Raw genomic sequence first — 22,171 nt, 5'->3', positions numbered from 1 at the left:
AACCTTTTTTGCAACCTCCTCGGCGGGCACTCTGGGCGCTTTGGTTTTTTCTGAAGTTCTGCCTTAATATATATTGCCAAACTCTGTTGCTCTTGGATATCAATGATAGAAAACTGTTCTCAGCCAATAATTGCCATTTAATGGTTAGGACAGCTTTTGTCTTGACAAGTCTGTTATTTGTATCGCTACAATTTGCTTTATTACCTTATCATTGGTGATAATGTAACGTAGCGATCACCGGCGCCATGAGAACACCGGTGCTGCGCATCATCTTAGTAACCAAGAAAACTTCAATGGCACATCAGATTTCTTGTTCCTATCTATGAGTAGGATTTACATGTGAAGGCCGCCACATTTTGTAAGCTTTCGCAAACCCGTTTTTTTCAGTGCTTCACCTTTTTTAGCTCTTAATATAATTTTCAAATTTCGCACCACGACATGGACACAGGTACGTCAGCGTGACGTCGCAGGATGTAAAGCGTATTGTAGTATTCGCTGGTCTTTTTGCCACAGGAAAAGTTTCATAAACTTGCTCGGTTGAGCCTTTGGTTCCATGAGAATGCAATGCAGTCCTTGTTTATTGACAAACAATTGATTGTACCTGAGTACACGCTGTCAAGATTGTCGCGACGAGCTCCTGGGAGAATTTCAGGGCAGTGTCGGCCCTCGTGTTCGATCTTTCCGTCTTCTCTGACTTAATAAGCTGCCTCTAATTGTAACCGTAGTCGGTTTCCAGTGTGGAAGCATATTTTACTAATACAGTACAACTAATTAGCCTTAATCAAATGAGGGTTGGCACAAATGCAGATTAGGTGTTGGAATTACGCTTTTCGCGCGTGCGCAGTACATGAACTCCACTGCTGAGAAGCTTGTCGGCTTCTCGGTCGAGGAGGTTCTGGGCACAGACGCACAGGACCTGCACCACCTCACGCTGCTCAGGCCGGACGTCGCGGGCAACATCAGCACGCACTTGAGCAAGGGCAAGGAGTGGCAGGGCACGCTGTTCCAAAAACGCAAGGGTGGAGAATGCGTCCCCGTGCTCAGCAAGATAGTTCCCATAGACATCAACATCGTCGGGTAAGTGACTTTCCCGTTTGGTGGGCCGACCAAATGGCAACATTTGCTTGGTGTTGTTTGGGTTGACCAACTTAATGTTTGCTGTGTTTGGATTCGCGCACGCACGCACGCACGTCAGGACACCTCAATACATCAGATGTGTCCGCTTTTAGAGCAGTTAATTTCCCTAGGCCACCAGACTAGGAAATCTGATTGTGTTTCGGCCAATCACAATCGTCGAGCCATTCGCCAAATCCCGCCAATGTTGTCGCACCGTTCCGCCGGTCTCCACCTCCAATGTTGCGCGATCGACCCCACATACGACAGCACGACGTAGCAATCGGGGAACCTGAAGTCGACGCACTTCCCACGGAAGTCCTCGACCTTGGCCCCTTGCATCAATTAGGAGGCTCGATCGTGACGGTCAGCTTGCAGCGATCCGGGAAGGCTGGACTTCATGGCTGTTACCGCATCTCAGAATTCGGTGGTCGTTGCCATCCTTTAGGAGGCTTCTCTGTTGACCCGTCAGCAGTCGGCGCCAGGCTCCGTTTTCATCTGGGCGGGCGATGGTCAAGTGGTCGCTTTGTGGGGAGCATCCAAGCAATGTCCATTGCCGTTTTGAGACGTAGCAGTACACATACACTTTTCCCCCAATTTGACACTCCTAATGCTAACCCATTAAAAAAAAAAAGGTTCTGGCTATTTTACACCTGTGATTGACACCTGCGCATAGAGGGATCTCGAGATAGTATTTTCTTGGCTTTCTTACGTCTTGCAGAAATTTTTACAATTTCAAGCGAATTCAAGAACTAACAGTTTTTTAGCTTTCGCAGTGCAACAAGCTTTCTGAACTGATGCGTGTCCGTGGAGCACCACGACTTCAGTGGAACTTAGGAAATAATTGCAAATATTTGCTCTCTTCACATGCATCTTATGGTCATGCCTGTAAAATTACTCCCCATAACCTTTTGAATATGATCAGTTGACTACATGCTGAATTTGATCATACCAAGCTGTCACAGGCACAAAATTCCATACGTAGGTGACAAACTATTGTATTTTGGACATTGCCTGTCATCATATTCAAGTGGAACGGACCTCACATGTAATTTAGTACAATGACATGGTTGGGATAAGCGCTTCAACTGTTTGCCGTGGGATGATCAAGAATAGTGTGATGCAGGGTCTCTTAACTCAGCCGATCAATTTACTCTCCACCGTTGTGTTTCCGCAGGAAATTGGACTACGTCGTGTACGTCAAGGAGAACCCCTTCTTCTTGGACAAACCGTTCTCGCCTGACATCAGTGAGCTTTGAATTCGTAGTTGATGTATAAGCATGTGCGATCAACATTAGAGTAATGGCGGGGTGGCGCAGAAGTTTGTCACTTAACTCTGCTCCCACAGACGTCAGGCGCTAACAGTCCATGTGCACCTGCAGAACTACTGCCGCATTTAGTAATATTGTAATAAGTCACATTACGTCCTCCCTTCAATCTCGTGGGAGTGATAATTTTAGACATTTTTATTCTGAGGTGATAAAACTTTCTAGTCAACATCCAGTGCTTTAACCATACCCGAAGCGTTACAGACACCGACGCATCGCCTTGAGTATGACAAGCGACATCTTGGCGCATGCTATAACTGTGTACGTCAGTCACAGGCTTTCCGTCAGGCAGCAATAGTATCAAATACACCTAAGAACTTTATGGGTGCAACAAATTGTTCTTCAGATTCGTATAGGAGATATTTCACCGAAGAATGGTCAGTAAGTGAGACGGGCCACTACTTGATTACAATATTGGCAATGGCTCAGCGGCTGTGTGCACGCATGTCGCGTGTGGTCCTTAACCCAGTCCGTTCATTCTGTCAACAGTTGGGATCAGCAGACGACAGTCCTTCGCAAAGTTCAACGCCATGATAATCGAAGCACCCGTCACAAAGGTTAGTTTCTAAAATTCCATACAACATTAGCTAATGCGTTGTGCTTGAAAGTCAGCACGCTCAACTTTCGATACTTGAATTTACGTTTACGTTTGTGAGAGTTAAACAGAGCGCTCCGGAATGATACATCTTTTGTTTGCAGGTTTATGAGCAGCGTCATTGTAGTACTACTATTGCGTCTGCATAAAAAAAAGTCAAGTTTTTGGAAGCTATAAGCAGCAAACCTTCTGCAGGACTCTTTTTTATACCACAATATCTTATTTAGTAGGAGTTTCGCGATTTTGTTCACTTGTCACACTAGCTAGTTCGTTAGATCTTTTGTGTTGAGTAATGCATCCATGCCCCGCACATTCGTGGGCTATCAATTTACCACGCAAGAAAATTCATGCTCTTGGCAATTCACGAAAACGGCCTGGATGCAGAGAGAAAACTCGTCACAGTTCTGGTTTGTGAACGACGGCACAACAGATGTGGTGTTTGGTGCAATGGAGTCTCGGCCAATTGTTACAAAGCTTTTCTTTTTTTCTCGAGGCTAGCGGCTGTATTTCTCAGTCGGACACGACTGCATTGCAGCTACGCCGCAACTTTTGCAACCGCTAGGCGCTATTCTCGCTGTGGCTAGGAAAAACAGAGAAATTGTAGAAGAGTAAACTTCCTTTGCACTGCGGCTAGGTCGTCAACATGCTGGTGAAGGCTAAAGAGAGTGCCTCAGTACCCGCCGTGGCGCAGCAGCTGGACCGTGTGATCGACATCCTCCGCTCGAGCGAACTGTACAACCCGCAGATCGGCACCGTCCAGACGAAGACAGAGGAACAGGCAGCGACACCGGACATAGTTCCAGTGCCAACAAACGTTAGTATTTCGAGGTTGTGTTTGGTGAGCGCAGGTTCAAGGCGTTCATGCATGGTTAAGACAGAACAGTTCTAAACAGGACGCATAAAGCCTAAACGTACGCCTTGCGCCGTCTATAAGATCCCATCCTTCATTTTATTGCCTGTGGTTTTATTGTCTCCATGGGATACAGCTTCCGCATAACGATGAGCAAAACGAGAACAAGGTGAAAGCTTTCACTTACTTTCACTTTCACTACTTGTTTGCGCCTTAAGTAGCACGAAATAAAACAACACCAAAGTGACTGTCAAGCAGCACGTTTGTACATGCGTCACCCTTCTTTCGCATCATAAACGCTTCTCAAATCCTCATTATGCAAACATTGGCACATGACGTGCAAGATGGCTGCGTGCCTGTGTTATACTTGCCCGCTTCCATTGCGGCTACCCGAAGCTTTTTAGACCGTTTATAAGAGCACGACAGCAGCGCAGGTACATGGAAAGAAAAAAATAATGCTCGAGATAGGGCAATCTCGACTATTCCCGACTAAAAGCCTTCTATCTAGACTATTCTTTCTTCTTCTCCTAAAGTGCTTACGCTACGGTTACTGTCTTATAGAAAGAGTATATCGACAAACCCAAATTGCCATGTTTTAGGTCGAGCACGCTGATCGTATTCTGTGATGTCGTACCGCTATTTGGTATTATACCCAGGACGAATGAATCAAGTCAAAGGGCACTACAGTAGCAACTATACAGTGACAGTGAAGAGCTCCTTACATGAATGAAGGAGGTCGAAAAGCTATCGCCAGCGGAAAAGCGCTTGTAGCGCCATCGTCAGACTCTCATTTTTGAAGCAGTTCTTGACAGCTGTGTTTGCGAAGAAATACTCCAGCAGAAACGCCGTTTTGCAGTGTTGTTTTATGAGCGTCGGTTCTTATCGCCTGCAGGTAGGACAGCCACAGAGACCAATGGGCGTTCGGCGGTTGTCCCACGAGGTGATGCAGAGGAGAGGTTTGTGCTGTTGCTTCTCCTGCCGCAGCGCCGTATGCTAATCTGTGCACGTTGCGCACGCAGTGAGCGCCGCAAGCCCGGCGCCCAATGTCGTGGTTCCGAGCCTGGCTACGGCGCCGCCTAAGATATCGGAGCTGCTGGAGAGCGACGTCAAGTGGGAGTTTGATATCATAGAGCTGGAAACGCTCACGGCACGGCGGTGCGTACGCTCACAGAGGATAGTTCTTTGATAGAATCAACGGCGCAAGGCTCATGCATTCCGCTGGCTACAGACCATGTCTAGCCGCGAGGGTGGGGCTTTGCTTAATGTTTACGGCTAGCTACCACATGCCGCGTTTCAGTAACGAGCAGAATAAGACCCAAACATGCCACGGCTCATTCATATACAACGATGGGTCTAACAAGCTTGATTTAGCTTGTCAAGTAGTCACATTTTGTTTTAATGCGCCCCAAATAATTGAAGTTTAGTTAATCCCATAGTTCCTGAAAAGTATGAGTTGTTCTTCAATTATACTATAGCGAATATTTTTCAGCAGTCATTTCACAATGACTTTCTACTTCACCATGAGAAGGCGAGGACATTGATTTCACTACATCAAATGACAAGCATTCGCCAATCACTTATCGACCGATTTCACTTACCAGCGTCTCATGGAAGATTTTTGAACTTGTGTTTTCATATGTGGTCAAGTCTGTCAATGCCAACTCATTGCGACACATTCCCAACACGGCTTTTGCAGAGCCTATTTATTTGAAGCACACGTCATATTGCTTACGCATAAGCGAAACATGACCCTTGACGACGGTTTGTCAGCAAATTCTGTCGTCTTAGATTTTTCAAAAGTTATTACTTTAGAAGTTGCGCTTAGTTAACCTAGACAGCAAACATCGTACCCTGCTCGAATGGTTTCTGTTTAACTGCTTCCAATTTGTTTTAGATCCCAATATTATCTCCTCACCAAGTCCTGTAAACTCCGGCGTAGCACAATGGCTTGTGTTCAGCCCCTTACTTTTTCTTATCTATATTAACGATATTCTTGCTTGTGTTTCACCTCATGTGCGACTGTTCGCTGACGACTCCGTAATATTTCACAAAATACTCCACGCTAGCCAATTTGACCTTCGCACTATCTCCTAATTATCATGAAACATGATGGATCGTATTAAACCCAAAGGCGGGTCCTGAACCACTTTTTATCAAATTGTAGAAATGCATTTGAAGGTAAAATAGGCTATTTCAGAAATACTTTGCTGCAAAAAGTACTTCAATGTATTCAGGAGAAGCGGAGTTATTGGTAATCAAACTACGCCCTTCGCGGTGCCTGCGCTCCTTCAACGCCTTGCACTGCGAAGGCTACGGCGGAGCGGGGCGTGCCTACAAAGCTCCGCCAACTGAACGTCGCTGTAGCAACCAGTTGAAATTTCATTTTGTCTCATAATCACGTCCTGGTTTTGGCACGTAAAACCCCCGAATTCATTTACTTCGGCATATTTATAAAGATGCGTAAAAATACACATTAACAGTAGGAAGGAGCACACTGATCCAAACACCCTTCTTGATCGATGTCAGCCAGTGACCAATAGCAGCCGCGTATGGTAGTATGCTTTACGACGAAGGATAGCGTCCAGAAGAGAATGTGAAAGCTTCTGTCGAAATGAGAGTGTTCGAGAAAAACGTGACTTCGTGCTCCGCACGCATGCGAGATCCACGGGCCGTGCACGACTGCAAAATTTGGCAGAGATGTTCGCAGCCGCGCATGCTACCCGCGAACCTGAGTTCTTTCGCCAAGCCGGAGGGGTGCGCCTTTCAGAACCCCTTTAATATATGTAATTCAGTGCGAGTATCCCAATTGTGAAGTTATTGCTCATTATTAGTGCAAAAACATTATAGATGGCTCATAAAGCAGAAAATCCGGCGGTGTCGCCGGAGATTGTACAAAAAGTCACGTGTTCAGAGGTGCGCTCGTGCCACTGTTCGCGCGTCCGTCGTCGTCGTCTTTCAACCTGGCTGCGATGCCGCTCGTCACGCCAGCGTTCTCGTACGGCCCCTTCCTCTGCGAAGGCGCTGACGGCATTGGCCCATTGCCAGGCGGTGCGGTACTTTCGGTGACTTCTGTCGCGTGCTCCGACGGAAATGGTACAAAAAGTCACCTGGTCACAGAGACAGACCGCGCCGGTGGCCGTCCCATGCATAGCATAGAGCCACGCGTCGCGGCGGTGCCAGTCGGTGCGGTGATTTCGGCGAGTTCTGTCTTGCGCACCGACGGACGAACTTTTGACTTCGACTTCTCATTCAGTAGCTGCGCCCGGCTCCTTTTGACGTCCTTGCAAGTGCGCGAACGAGGCGTCAACGGAGAGACGTCGCAATGCTTTCGCATTCATCCGCGCAGGGATACCTAAGTGCCCTTGATTTTTACCTTCAACAACCTAGGCGTCCACGTCACAACGGGCCTCACCTGGAAACCTCACATTACCTACGCAGATAACGCGAACAAAGCTCAGATATCCTTTCGAAGTACTTTTCACACGCGCGCTCGTAGCTGTTATGTTTGCTTTATACAGGGTGTTCCACGTAACTTGTGCCAAGGATGTAAAAAAAGTGGTTAGCCGCAGCGAGTTTCTTCTCGGAATATATCTGGTTCACTTAATTTTGTTGGCGCTTCATGAACCGTGCTGTACGAATGCAGATATTCGCTTTAATGCTGTTTTTGCATCATCACAAAGAATAACAAAGTTTTCGAAAAGCAGTCTAGCATGGGCACAGCGCCATACGAAGATTAGTTTGTGGTTGAGAAAGCTGAGGGAGCACCGGGCGCATGGGCAGGCAACGGTTGGGTCAGGCATGCTTGCGGATGGCTGTAGGAGATGCCAATGCATGCCTTTATACGACAGCATGCGTGTCCTGGAGAAGCACAGATGAGAGAAATGCTAAGTAATTCATGAAGATAGCTGCATCGAAAGGGCAAGCGATAACCGCGAAAGCACCTCGTCGATCGCTTTGATCAAGAAATGGTTGATAAAGGGAAAATGAGACATCCACACAGTCGTAGCAATTGCTACAAAGGAAACCCACACGGGTTGCTAAAAAAAAAAAAGCCTCGCAGTTGAAGAAAATTGGTAGAGCGGCTGCCCTAGAGAGGCGCTGGTCCCAGGTTCTAGTCCGGGCGAGAAGGAATTTTTCAACTGCGAGGCTTTTCTTTCGAGAAACCCGTATGGGTTTCCTTTGTAGCAATTGCTACCATTGGAGTATGTCTCATTCTCCCTTCATTAATTACTTCTTTCCACCTTGTGGGCTTCCGCGGAACTATTAAGTCAAACTTTTGCCTTTGCTTCGAATTGTTGATAAGTTCAACTTCGCCTTGCCATCTGCTAGCCACCTGGTTAGCTCAGATGATAGAGCGGCTGCCCCGGAAAGGCGGTGGTTACGGTTTCGAGTCCTGGAACAGGACGAATTTTTCTTCAACTGCGAGGATTTTTTTCAAGGAACCCGCATGGTGTTTCCTTTGTAGGAATTGGTACGATTGGGTGGATGTCTCATTTACCCCCTTATTAATTACCTCTTTCCACCTTGTGGGCTTCCGCAGAACTATTACGTCAAGAAATGATTGATCTGACCACATTATTCAGCAACTGTGCTACAAATCTATGAAGAATGGCGGAGCACCATGTGCAACACTTGGACCCTTCCTTTGCTCTTTTGTTACGTGCGATTTCCATCTAGTGAAATAAGCTGATGGCTTCGTGTGCGCTGTGTTTTCGCGCTCCAAGCTCGCATTGAGGTGAAAGGCAACACGAAGGGGAATTCGCTCGCCGCTGCTGCCGCTCTTCATCACGCCAGCCTTCTGACAGCCAGTATCCGCGGTCATTGATTGAGGTGTGTTCGTGTTTGCCTGTGCACACGTGACAGCGTGCTTGTTAATTTGACTGGTAAGCGAATATTTATAGCAGCTTATGCACCTCATAAAACTACTAACCTTACTTCGTGTAGCTGCTGTCCAATAATTTGCTCTCGCAATCAACGGTTCGCGTATCGGGTGAAACTGCTACATTTTTTCTCTCTATAGAAGCGCTATAAATGATACGAATGCATAGTTGGGATTCGTAAATGGGCAGAAATGAAGCGACCTTTGTTTTTTTTTTGCAGGCCGCTCATCTGGTTGGGCATGTCACTGTTCTCAAAGATGAACGTGCACGTGAGCTTGGACACCGACGACGCCACCATTCGCAACTGGCTGAAACTTATGGAGTCTCACTACCTGGACAACCCATACCATAACTCAACGCACGCCGGTGACGTCATGCAGGCCACTGCCTACTTCCTGCTCAAGCTGCGGAAAAAGGCGTGTCACCTGACAGAGCTCTTTTAGTTTAGTTCCCTGCGTTTTACTCGGTTATTACGTTCAAGCTTCATACCAAGTGAACTTTTGTCGAAAACTGAGTGGTTCAGTCGGGCACTTTCATTTCATACTAAGCTTTTACTGAGAAATAAAACACTGCGATTTACATGCGCTGTCATGGCAAATACCACAGGGAAGCTGTACGTCCTGCCCTCACTTAAATGATAGACAGCCAAATAAACTGACATGCTGATAAATTAATTTGTTGCAACAACACGAGAACTATTGAACTCGGAAAGTGAGTGAAGCGCCAGAGAAATACCATGTACAGAAACATTACTTTAGATATTAATGCTCAAGATCTGCAACGTTGCAGAAGCCTTGCATTAATTGCAGTGCAGTGCTTGTGTTCACTGCAACTAATGTTAATAAAAGACAGAGCTCTTTTAGTTTAGTTCCCTGCGTTTTACTCGGTTATTACGTTCAAGCTTCATACCAAGTGAACTTTTGTCGAAAACTGAGTGGTTCAGTCGGGCACTTTCATTTCATACTAAGCTTTTACTGAGAAATAAAACACTGCGATTTACATGCGCTGTCATGGCAAATACCACAGGGAAGCTGTACGTTCTGCCCTCACTTAAATGATAGACAGCCAAATAAACTGACATGCTGATAAATTAATTTGTTGCAACAACACGAGAACTATTGAACTCGGAAAGTGAGTGAAGCGCCAGAGAAATACCATGTACAGAAACATTACTTTAGATATTAATGCTAAAGATCTGCAACGTTGCAGAAGCCTTGCATTAATTGCAGTGCAGTGCTTGTGTTCACTGCAACTAATGTTAATAAAACTATGCGTTTGTTACCAGTTAATAAATGAAATTTCTATACACGCGACACGATTTCAAACTACATTAATGGGACGCTTTGTCACTTTTCCTCGCAATCCAAATACGTGAAACAGAAATACTCTCACTTGGCCACCACTAACCCGCATCGAGCTCTGGGAACAGATCTTTTATATAGGGCCTCGGTTTCATTTCATTTCATTTCATTTTATTACCTTAAAGGCCCCAATAAATGGAGTGTTACATAAGGGGTGGCAAGAATAAAAATACATAGTCACAATAACAGGAAGTTTTTTACATTTTCGATGAACTTGGATGGGCACATAATGACAGCAACGTCGTTAGGAAGGCCGTTCCAGTCTGCAGCTGTGCGAAGAAAAAAAGAATTTGAAAACGTGACAGTGCGTGAGCGTGGACGGGCAACCTGTAGCTGATGGCTGGTGCGGTGAGATATGCGTGTAGGAGGAAGGATATAAGGTGCGATGCGCATAGGGCTATGAAAGAATTTGTGAAATAAAGATAGGCTGGCAATGCGACGACGGAGCGATAAGGGGGATAATGCGGATGCAGTTTTTAAGGAGGAAACGCTGATGTCAAAGGAATATGACGAGTGGATGAAACGAGCGGCGCGATTTTGTACAGATTCAAGATCATTAATTAGATATGCCTGATGAGGATTCCAAATAGGCGATGCAAATTCTAGTTTTGACCTGACAAATGATTTGTAGGCTAACAATTTTACATGTTGAGGAGCATGATGCTGATGGCGTTTTAGAAATCCTAACGTCCTGTTAGGTCCTGTTAGGTCCTAACGTCATGTAGGTTAGTAACATGAGGATTCCAGGAAAGATCGCTTGAAAGTGTTACTCCTAAATACTTGTATGAATGAACTAGTTCTACCGGAACTTCAGATATTACATAAGGAAATAGGAGAGAATTACGGCGACGGTGAATGGACAAATATTTACACTTACGCGGGTTAAGTTCCATTAGCCACTCGTTACACCAGTCCTGGACTGCATTAAGATCACTTTGAAGAGAAGATTGGTCAGCGGTGGAAGTAATAACACGATATATCACACAGTCATCCGGTTCTATTGAGTTCTCTAGCAAGTCCATTAACTTGCCAGTATTAACCTGCTAACTGATATAGCAGGTATATTAACATATTTAGTGTATGCACAATTTTAGGAAAATTGGTTGAACGGTTGCTTATAGAGGAAATTCCTGCCTTTTGCTTGCGTTGGATAAGGCGATTGGAGTTGGCCTCGAATTAAAGCCTCCTCATTAAATAAGATTGCACTAGCAATGACACCACGATTCTTACGCATGGTCATAAAGTTTTTTTCCTTCAGAGTAGCTTCACTGCCAGACAGGATGCGCTGTCTGTAAACGGCGCACGGCCTGTTGTGCCTGTTGATGCTGGTTCTCAGTGAAAAGCGTTCTAGCAGTTCTGCTGTACTGTGGCAGCCAGACCACAGGCGAACGAAGCGCGCGTCCCGGCTGTTTGCAGGACATATTCGACCCACTGGACGAGGCCATATGTCTTATATCGGCGGTGATACATGACATCGACCACCCCGGAAAGTCGAGCCAGTTCCTCTCCAACTCTGATCACGAACTGGCAATCCTCTACAATGACCGGTGCGCCTTCTTTGTCGTAACTAATAGCGCGGCACATGAGTGGTGATGTTACTTGATACACGGAGAATGGCGCCCTCTGAACAGTCCAGGAATAAAATAGGCAGAAATAATTTTTGCCAGCAGTAAGTGAGCATGCTTAGCATTACGATTAGCCACTCCAATTGAGAGTGAGGTTGAAGCATGTGCTTCGGGAAGGCGGGCTGGCACCAGTGAACTTGGAGTTTGTCTCGTGTGCGTGCACGTGTCCACAAGTGCGCTACAACAGTAATCAACAGACTAGCCCACCGAGATCCTCTCATCGAGTGAACCTTTCTTTTTCAAGGTGGAGCTGCCACCGTTTGTCAACAGAGGGCACAATGAATGTAGAGGCCGTGGAAAGAGCCGGGACATAATAGAACGGAAACCAACTCTTACTACTTTACACTGTGCGTTTGCAGAAATTGACATTTCGGAGAAAGAGGGGTCGAAGTTACGTGACGACGAAGTTCGGTCGCTCGTTGGAGCGGTACATATAATAGACAGATTCCGAGTAAAATGCCTACATCGATTAGGGATAAAAAAGTGTCATTCTTGCATTTACTTGCCACTGCGGAAGTTATGAAGAAATTTCGATTGAATTTACCTCGAAACCCTTTTGGAATTTTCTTAGCAGGAGCTGTAGGAAACGACTTAGCCACGCCCATGCCCGCAGTGCTCACTTCTTGGCGAGTGTGCCCAGAGATATGTCTTCAACTGCAAGTGCATTGGCGGTGAATCGCTCATTCTGTCAAATTAGGTTTTTGGATGCTATCAGGCAGTGTAGGCGTACGTATTAACGAACCTACGGAGGGCGAACCTGTGCAGACATTTCCGTCTCTTTAACATCTCACATTGCAGCTTCGGGACCCATCAGAACCCGGTTAATTAGCATTCCAAGCGCAAGGCGATTTGAGTAGGATCATTCATCTCTTGCCGCTCACACGGTTTGTACAGTCATTCGGCCTGTTCTTGCTTTCCCTTTTTTGTACCATTTTCGCTTTTCCTGTCATGCTGTGCAGGCTATTCAATAATTCGTTGTGGTGGCTTAGCGGCTGTGGCGTTTCGTTGCAGCCGCGAGGTCAAACAACGGCCGCGGCGGCCGCATTCCGACAGGGACGAAATGCAAAAAACGCCCGTGTACAGTTCATTAGGTGCATGGTCCACGGGTACCCAAGAACTCCAAGTGGTCAAAATTTATCCGGAGTCCCCCAGTACGCCACGTCTCACAAGGCCGTGCTTTCGGCACGGCTTGACTGTGAGATGTGGTGTACTTAAGCGCATCTTAAATCAAAAATAAACGTCCAACAACCCTACTAATTCTTTTGCCAATGATGTTACAGAATGAAATAATTTTGTTTCTATCTAATAAATTTCCCTCGACCACTTCAAAATGTGATAAAGACAGAGAGCGCGTCTTTACGAAGCTCTTTGTTCGCAGCTCTGTGCTGGAGAGCCACCATGCAGCGATCGCGTTCATGCTGACGCTGTCGGACGAAAAGGTGAACATTTTTCACAAGCTGGACCGTGACACATACCGCACGGTGCGAGCGTCCATCATCGACATGGTACTGGCCACTGAGATGACCAAGCACTTCGAGCACCTTTCCAAGTTCCTCAATGTCTTCCAGAAACCACTCCAAGGCGACGCGACATTTGATGCTGAGGTAGCTAGGCACGCCTTCGTAATACAGTGCGATGTACTACTTTCAATACAGGCTCAGTGTTAGTGTCCCAAGTAATCGTTTGTCACTTCGAAATACTATGTTACTCAGCACGATAATTTGCACTACTGAACAGCAGTGTCTCGCCGTGACTATCATGAACGCAAATTTTTCAAGGCCTTTAGACATATCTCGATTCACTGTGCAGGATAAAGAAGAAGATAACATGCTACGCTCCTCCGAGAACATCATCCTCATCAAACGAATGCTCATCAAATGCTCTGACGTGTCCAACCCGGCGCGGCCCATTCACCTGTGCATCCAGTGGGCGCAGCGAATCGCCGAAGAGTATTGCGCCCAGGTATACAAGTAATATTTATTACGGTGGTCATTGACGAGCTTCTTCAGTGTCTGAGTTGCATCAGGCTATTGTGTTCACGTTGTGAAGTTCAGAACTGAAATTTTAATGCGATAGCTATACAGATAAAATTTAGCATTGGGCTGTTTAGGGAAGTGTGTGTTTGGCCGTGAACGAAGTGGGGTACGAGCAGCAGCGTCGTCATGAATAATCGCCATATTACTAGCCTGCGTGATAAAAGTAAAAAAAAAAAATGCCACACAAGGACATCTTGAGAGGACGAGCGCAAACTACCAACTGAGTTTAATGTCTGCTTCACGTGAAGGTGTACGTACACATGGGCGCAAGTGCGCTTGAAGAAAGCAAAACAACATAATAAGCGGCGCGATGCGGAAAGGATACAGCGGAGATGTACAGCAATGTCTACAGTTACGTGCAGTTACGTCCTCCTTTTCCATCGACAATTGAAGTCTGGAATTCATTACCGGGAACATCCGTTCACTACCACAGAAACAATTCACGCAAGCTTGTTTATAAATGTTTGTAAGTTCGTTGTTCATCCCACTCCTGCAATAGCCTCATTGAGGCTGCAGTATGTATAAATAAATAAATAAATAAATAAATAAATAAATAAATAAATAAATAAATAAATAAATAAATAAATAAATAAATAAATAAATAATGCTAACAGACATGCACTAACTAAGCTCAGCAAGATGTTATTGTGAATTTCCATTCTGTGCAGCACCCCGTGGCAGTGTGGCAAGGAGTTTATTTATCGAGACAAAGCCCCTGCATGCTCTGCGCGGTTTCGCTCGACTAGTTGGCGCTACTGTAGTCTCGTCCTTTCGTTATAATGACTGCAACGAACGCGCTGGCACCGTTATCATATGACGGTGGAGGAGAAACGGCGCATCTCGGAGTCCAAATGGTGAAGCCGTACTGTCGAAACTCTTGGAGCAATATGAGGCCGGACTGGCTGGTATGCGGGCCGCAAAACGTCGTCGCATGGGGTAGAAACACCTGAGAAACGCGAGGACCGTTTCGCTGCTATGAAGATGGCAGAACAAGGTGGCAAGTCGATGTTTCAGTCAGGGAAGGACTATAGGCTCGTCAGCGTATATTAGGGCGGCCGCAGCTCAAAGGTGATGGAGATGACGTGAGAGCTTAGAGGAACGTGACGCAAGGCTGGTTGCACTCCACCAGGATCAGAAGAGAAGCGCTCAAGAAGCTGGAAAGCGCGGGAACATTTGGTATCGATGGAAAAAGGTCCAATCGACGGTTTATGGTAAATGACATGGGCCATTTTTGCAGCGTGTGTGACCGACCGCTACTGCAGTTAGATTTGCCCCAAATCTCCTAAATTTATCATTAACCGATTTGAAACAAATTATCGAATTATATAGGCTGATAAATCCATCGTATTACAGTCGCTCGAGCAAAGCATGAGGGCTTCGGACTTAATTTTACGATGAGAACGGGCAAATCGAAGAAATACCATCGTACACAATGCCAGCGTGGCGCCCCGATTTAAACAAAAATCTGGTAAGTCAAGATTTTGTCGTCGTACCACCTAAGAGCTGTAAGCGAACACCTGCCATATTTTACCTAACATTGCCTTAGGATTTCAACGACTGTGGAGTATATCGTACACTTGAGTCGGCAAGAACAAGGGAGCAAATAGCGTTCAGGTAAAACACGGGAAAGACCATTTGAAGGTGCATTGACTTGGCTTTTTGTCGGTAAGAATTCATGCTGTTTGCTCTTCTGATAATGAAAATCGTACGGTAGTAATCAGCACGCGTCCTGTGTCCTCTTTCTTCTTACATGAACCTTACATGGTTTTTTCATACGCAAAGATGTATTTAGAGAGTAAAAGTCTAGCTCCATTGAAGACATCTCCTCCTTATTGGACTTTTGGCATGCTATACTTGGAAAACAGTGCAATACCGGAATGTGCCCATGCTTTCTATCGCCGCAGAAAGGTTAAGACCATTCCTTCAAATTGCAACCTGTGCTTAAAAACGTATTGTTCCGAAATGAGCCGTGTGGTTCATATATACTGCACGCCGTGTCGCGTGTCAGTGTATTCTACACGCGTCGAAGCTTTGTCCGCTAAGCTCGTTGCATATGTTGTCGTGCTCGTGGCCTACTATTCTCGCGTGTGCGCAGACGGACGAGGAGAAGCGGCGAGGCTTGCCCGTTGTGATGCCTGCCTTCGACCGCGTCACATGCAAGATATCCACCTCGCAGCTTGGCTTCATAAGCTACTTCGTGCGTCAGATGTTCCGTGCTTGGTCAGGTGAGGTACCCGCTTAGACACTGCTTGACTGTTCGCATTGCGCCTATCCTAACACGTATAGACCTTTTACAGCGAGCAGTCTGCACACCGTGTACCAGGGGCCACCACGGACCCGCTACCACTGAACGCCTTCTGAATAGAGAGCAAGCCGGCAGCAACGTTTCGCCGAAAGGCCGCGAATCGCTTAGTATTAGCTATTTAAAATGTGGAATAGCAGAGAGGCAAACGTGCTTTGCCGTGAACTGCAAGAACTGAGACAGAGAGTTGAATGCGTGGGATGAGACACATTTGCGAGCTTCATCCGCCTCAGCTGCGAAAGGTGTGCCCATATTTACTACCGTTCGTCATGCACACCTTTCCGCAAGGCGAGCACAGCAAGCTCTGTACCATCGGCATTGGATAGCTAATAGCCGGAAATGACTTCCAGGTTAACATCACCTGCAGCAACATCACAGCGTTACCGCCACCACTGGCATAAAATACCCCGGTATGTCTAGCTTCGATAGGCATGCAAGTGAGCAATACGTCCCCTCCATGCAAACGCGATTTACTCCAGCACCTTCCATAACTTTCCATAACAAAAACTTTCCATTCCAACTTTTCATAACAGCGAAGTCGAACGTGGAATAATAGGCGGGCACCGCTAGTTTTTCTTCCTGCGCTGGGGAACTAACAAAAGGAGAGCAATCGCACAGCCACTTGCAGAATTTTGGTCCATCCAACATGCGAATACATCTTTTATTTACGATACTGCAGGCCCTCCTCGGGTCATGCAGGAGTGGATACATGGTTAAAACTGAAATATGGAATGATGCGCAAGAGATTTACTACAGTATTGGAAATTAGACCAAGAAATGATGAGAAAAGAGAAATGTGAGATTAACAGAGCGCAAATAAACATCAATAAATTGCCTCCGGACAAAACGTATACCGAACATATGCTAATCTGTGTTGCAAGTAATCATACAACAATTTCCAAATTATATGATCATCGCTGACGACAAGAATTACGTGGTCCGAACGAACACCATGGTCGGAGCAGGTGGCAAAACAAGCACTTTCTACGCGCAAACACACACTTATTACTCTATACATCTATACAGTTAATTACGACGAAAGCAAGCGCACGGCCTTAACAGTTCTAGAAATCAACCGCTGTAAAGGTTAGAATATTAGAATATATAAATGGCGAAAGCAAACACCAGGCTGCCTCATTCGTCGCCTTCAGCCGATAAGCTTGCAAGCGATTAGGATTACAGAGCAAACAGAATGGATAAACGAAAGGTATACTTAAACTGCCTCGGCAGCTTTGGCCAACGCCTTTCTATTCACTCACTGCTCACCATGGTGGCCGAAATTGAGGTTGTCTGAGCCGTGCCTGCGGCCGCCGTGGCCCTTGTCAGCAAGCGAGCAAACGCCGATCAGGAGTTAACGGCGGACGCTGTCACGTAAGCAGTCATGGTGGAGCCCACGGGTATGGTGGTGTAATATGTCTATAAGTGCTCAACCGTATTCCCTAATGCCCGACGACGTTTGAATGGGACCCATAGCCCAAACCTGCCATCGCAATTTTAACGCCATCTTCGTTTGCATTGTGCCCTTACAAGAGCTTTTTTTTAGACAGTGTATATAAAGTTTAGGGATGGAGTTTGAACGCGTTTACTTAGTGTCTGGGATCCTACGGTCGTATTGACTAATTGTTGAATTATTTGTTCAGTGTTCAGTTTATCATGTCAGCCACCGAATATGACTAGCGTGCCTAGGGATTTGGGACAGATGCCGCTAGTGCCATCTATTGTTAGCGGAAGCGGATCAGTAGCGTCACTCACTGGGGAATGTCTTTTAAAAAAGCTGACTGCAGTGGAACATTTCATCACGTGCTCAAATCGCTTCACTGGTGTAACTTGTAGGACATCCCGTCCTCAAGCGCCAAGTCTGGCTGTATTCTGTCACTCTTCTGGGCTGCACGGTTACTTTTATGCATCCATTGAAGCTCTGTATATTGTGTGTTTAGAAAAATGGTGTCGATATGATGCGTATTCAATTGATAAAATTATGCCAGTGGCACGACCACTACGACGAACTGTTGGTACATGTCAAGTTTTGCGTCATTCCGCAATGTCGTGGTGGTTCGAAAGACACTTTTGTAGTGAAACTCTGCAGTGAAGCCATATTTGAAGGACATGTGCGTTTTATGCGATCGTCAGCCACCAGAGAAGAGATGAACAAGCGTTTCTAAAAGGCGGAAAAGAGCAGACAGCAAATGCTGCAAGGTATTGGGTCAAGTTTAACATGATGATAACGGTGCTATCACATGGTGTATTTTTATATTTGTTTTTGTCGAAACTTGGCGTCTGCTGCTGGTTACAAAAATTTGCGAAAAGCCAAACTATGTCCCCACCCCGTCCCGGAAAATAAGAAGAAAGAAAGAAAGGAGAAAATAGAAAGAAGAAAAGGCTGTTGAAAGGTACTTGTTCAGCTAAGCAAGAGATATGCAGAGCCTGTGTTGCAGACAGTGAAAGCGTTCTGCGACACAGAGCACAAGCCATAGTGAACAGGATAATAAACTGGACCACTTTGATATCCCTGCAAGTACACGTGAGAAAAACGGAGGCGCTGAATGACCTGTCATTTTTTCCTGTAAAATGTAAATATATAGCGTAGAAAGGGTACTCTTCTGATGAAATTATTCACCTTTACGATCATTGACAGACAAGAAACAAGGGCTCTTTGCAGTAAAACACTAAAGTAGTTAGGCTAAGAATGGGGCTCTTATGTTCTACATGCAAAATATAAAGGAATAAAATAAATAAATAAATAAATAAATAAATAAATAAATAAAACGAGTCAGTAGATGTGAGTTCTGAAGTTTGTAACGGGAAATCACCTCGAGCTCCTGATGAAGCAGAACTTTGCTGTGAACGCACAGGGCACTTGGACAATGCAGTGAAAGCAATGCATAGGGGTGAGCCACGAACTATAACACTGAGCGATGAAAACAGTCTCCACAAAGGAAACATTGAAGTGATGCAATCAGCACTAACAGGACGAGAAAATATTGTTCAGAGTGACTCAGGGTGGCGGCCGGAAGAGGTGCACTAAACTCGATGTCCCAGATTCCTACATAAGTTAGAGCTCTGGATTAGCGACAATGGATCGGTAAAGCACACATCGGTGAAGGAAATTGCAACGTCATAGTGAATAGCTTCGAACTTGGCGCACAAATACAGTGGAGTACAACGAAATTAAGAGATCATCTCGCGCGACCTGTTGCACAATATCTCTGCGATGTCATGTGCCTGTCCACCGTGTCATGCGCTTCTCCCATGTGCACTTTGAAGCGATTGCGCCGAATCTAAAATACAAAAAATTACGTTTAAACAATAAAAAGCGAACTTTCTCGACGCGGTTAGTAGGATGCTATAAATTTTCTCACTTCATTCCTGCGTTTTTGGCGTTGGTAGTACAGAAGTATACGTGCCATTGCAGCCTAATGGGTGGAGCATCGGGCTGATGTACCCATGCTGCGCAATTTCGCAACTCTTTATTGCCTTGTATTTCTTAACTTATTAAGGCGAAAGTCTTAATTAGCTCGTCTTTTTTTTCTTTGCTGCCTTTGGCCTTAAAGGGCTCGTTGCAATGGCTTTTACCCGAAAAAATTTGGGGGACGCTTAATGTTCGCCTTTAATACACGGCAGCATATAAAGATATTTGACTGCTTCTCACGCTTCCGGGCAACTGCAACTTATGTAACCGTAGTGTTTACCGGGAAACGCTGGCGATGAACGCTAAGCACGAAGGTGAGCTTTCTGGTAGAAACGCGACCTCTTGCGTGGGCCGCGGATGCGAGCGCCATCTGGATGGTGCCGCAAGGAACGGGCCGCGCCGCTCTATGAACGGTAGAAATTTACGCTATAAAATGAGGTTGTGTTTGAGTTTCCGCGCAGCAGAATTATGTTTTCTCGTATATTCAAATTACAATCCGATGCTATCATGTCTTTAGGTTGTGTTTTGTGTTTGAGTTTCCGCGCAGCAGAATTATGTTTTCTCGTATATTCAAATTACAATCCGATGCTATCATGTCTTTATGTTGTGTGTAAGTCGTACTTTACGATTTTGCTGACGCATCTTATTTTGAGAAATTCAATTAGTTCAGTTACGTCTTTGCGCTGCACGGAGGGCGTCCGTGGTTGGGTATGCGTGGTTCGGAGTGATCTGTCGCTCGCAGGACGGTCGACGCGGGACAACTATGCCGGATTTTCTGCGAGACGAGGCCCTTAACGCTGTCGCGTTAAAAAGCGGCGTCTAGTCCAGTGAGAAAAAAAAGATGTAATCAGGAATGGCTCATACTCCCGTAAGCAAGCAAATATGCAATGGCTGAATATTAATGAAGAAACGAAAGAAAGAACGAAAGAAAGGACGTTTAGTAGTGCATTAGGTGCGCCCATGTGCCGTTGAGGAGGTCGACCTACAGCGCCATACGTTTACTTCACACTGCGGCTCGTTATGTCTTGCGAGAAGTCTGACCTCTCCGATCGTATAGCTTAATGCATTACCACATGCGCAGCAAGCTTTCGCCTTGACTCGTTACAGGAGTGGAACATGCTGCCGAACCCTTAATCTACCGCTCGCTTCTTGGCCAATCTGCCGTTGTGGGTACGTGCCATAGTAGGGAAATCATCATCATTATCAACAAAAGGCGATCATCTCAAATAGCTAGTTGGCATTGCCACCAAGAAGCATACGTGCGACTGCGGCCTAATATTTAAAGCATCCGGCTGCTGGAGAACTATAGCTTGAGTACCAGCAACGGGCACCCAGCCAGCAGCACCCACGGTCAGGAAAATCCGGGATGGTTCGCAAAGAGAGCTTCGCTTTGAAACAACTAGAAAAACAAGAACTTTAAACGGTCCTTTTTATAAGTTTGCAATAATGTTTTCTGATTTTATAAAACTATTATGCCGCGCAGTGTTTCTAGAGAGAAAAGTTCTCTCTACTTTGGTTCAGAGCCCTTCTTAGCTTATACAAGTGCGCAAGTTTGTGAATTTTTTGTTTTATTGAGAACATTTCTTGTGCGGCGTCACATTGTGTGTCGTTCGAAAACAGTTATGCTTACACTTACAATAATTATGACCTCGATACACGCAGACTTCGGCGAGATTCCCGAACTGATGGAGTACGTTGAGCAGAATTATGACTACTGGAACGACAAGGAAAAGGACAGCCGTTCAGCAAACTAATCGCAAGCACTTCGCGGCTGACTCGTCGGGCGTGCACGACAGACTTCGGTCGCACTCGCAAGGCTTGCAGAAGGCACAGCGGGCTGAGTGCCTCCTCGTCTCGTGACTGTTAAACACGGTTTGTAGATTACGAGACCTGGTTCTCTCAGAACACTAAGTGCGGCGCCTTGAACCAATTCATTAAAAAAAAAAAGAAACGCAGGTCAATGTGGTCCTACTTTTTCTCTTAATATCAAATGCGGTGTACTGCGCCTGAAACCTTTTCAAGCTATTCTTAGGCTATCGCTGCTGGCTTGTGGCTCGTGTGGCGGATCTCTGCTGAAGAATAAGGAGTGTGCGAGACTATGCAAGTGTGCTGCCCCGCACATCTCGTTCGAACCACACGTGGTGGCGGACGTCGCCCTATAAGTGGAAATAAAGCAGCAGTGCATGAGCTGATGTCGCAATATTCGCCACCATTTCCCCCTTACTATATCTGCAATGTTTGCAAACTTATACCATCGGCTGAATGGTGCTGTGATTTCGTGGTCAACCATCTTGTGAAAGGCAACCTAACAGTGTGAAAAAAGCCTGCTCCCAGTATTTCTCGACGGATAGCTATGAGTCGTAGTTCTATGAGCCGTACAAATTGTAGTATACGTTCGCCTACTAATAAACACGTGGGGTACGTGCCATGGGCCCAAAGACGCACATGAGACTTCATTCGATGAGCTCGAGCCCTCGCGGTCACAACACTGGCGTGATAAGGAGCACCGGCAGCAGCAGAGAGCGCACGTATTTGTGCAAAAGGATGTTATTGTGTGTTGCCGCTGCTTTCCATACTTGGAGGAGGGAACCATGGAGGAAGGAAATGATTTTACAGCGAAGCTGCTGGCCGCCCGGTTGTCGGCATTTTCGCATCCGTCCGTGGGCAGAAAT

The 22,171-nt window shown here is 45.9% G+C and overlaps 1 protein-coding gene across 1 annotated transcript in view; it reads left to right on the top strand.

Moving 5' to 3' along the window:
* The window catches only part of LOC142570272 (high affinity cAMP-specific and IBMX-insensitive 3',5'-cyclic phosphodiesterase 8B-like), a 45,622-nt gene extending 24,182 nt beyond the window's left edge, over window positions 1–21,440 (top strand). The window contains exons 8-19 of the mRNA XM_075678671.1: window positions 845–1,077; window positions 2,291–2,361; window positions 2,931–2,998; window positions 3,671–3,850; window positions 4,779–4,842; window positions 4,906–5,041; window positions 8,987–9,182; window positions 11,544–11,674; window positions 13,131–13,356; window positions 13,562–13,714; window positions 15,884–16,013; window positions 21,162–21,440. Of these exons, the coding sequence (XP_075534786.1) occupies window positions 845–1,077; window positions 2,291–2,361; window positions 2,931–2,998; window positions 3,671–3,850; window positions 4,779–4,842; window positions 4,906–5,041; window positions 8,987–9,182; window positions 11,544–11,674; window positions 13,131–13,356; window positions 13,562–13,714; window positions 15,884–16,013; window positions 21,162–21,253 (1,680 nt within the window). The 3' untranslated portion in view covers window positions 21,254–21,440. The remainder of the gene's footprint in view (window positions 1–844; window positions 1,078–2,290; window positions 2,362–2,930; window positions 2,999–3,670; window positions 3,851–4,778; window positions 4,843–4,905; window positions 5,042–8,986; window positions 9,183–11,543; window positions 11,675–13,130; window positions 13,357–13,561; window positions 13,715–15,883; window positions 16,014–21,161) is intronic.
* The last annotated feature ends 731 nt before the right edge of the window (window positions 21,441–22,171 follow it).

Source organism: Dermacentor variabilis, chromosome 2, assembly GCF_050947875.1.
Source record: "Dermacentor variabilis isolate Ectoservices chromosome 2, ASM5094787v1, whole genome shotgun sequence".
Lineage (NCBI taxonomy): Eukaryota > Metazoa > Arthropoda > Arachnida > Ixodida > Ixodidae > Dermacentor > Dermacentor variabilis.
This window is presented reverse-complemented; position numbering and strand designations above follow the sequence as displayed.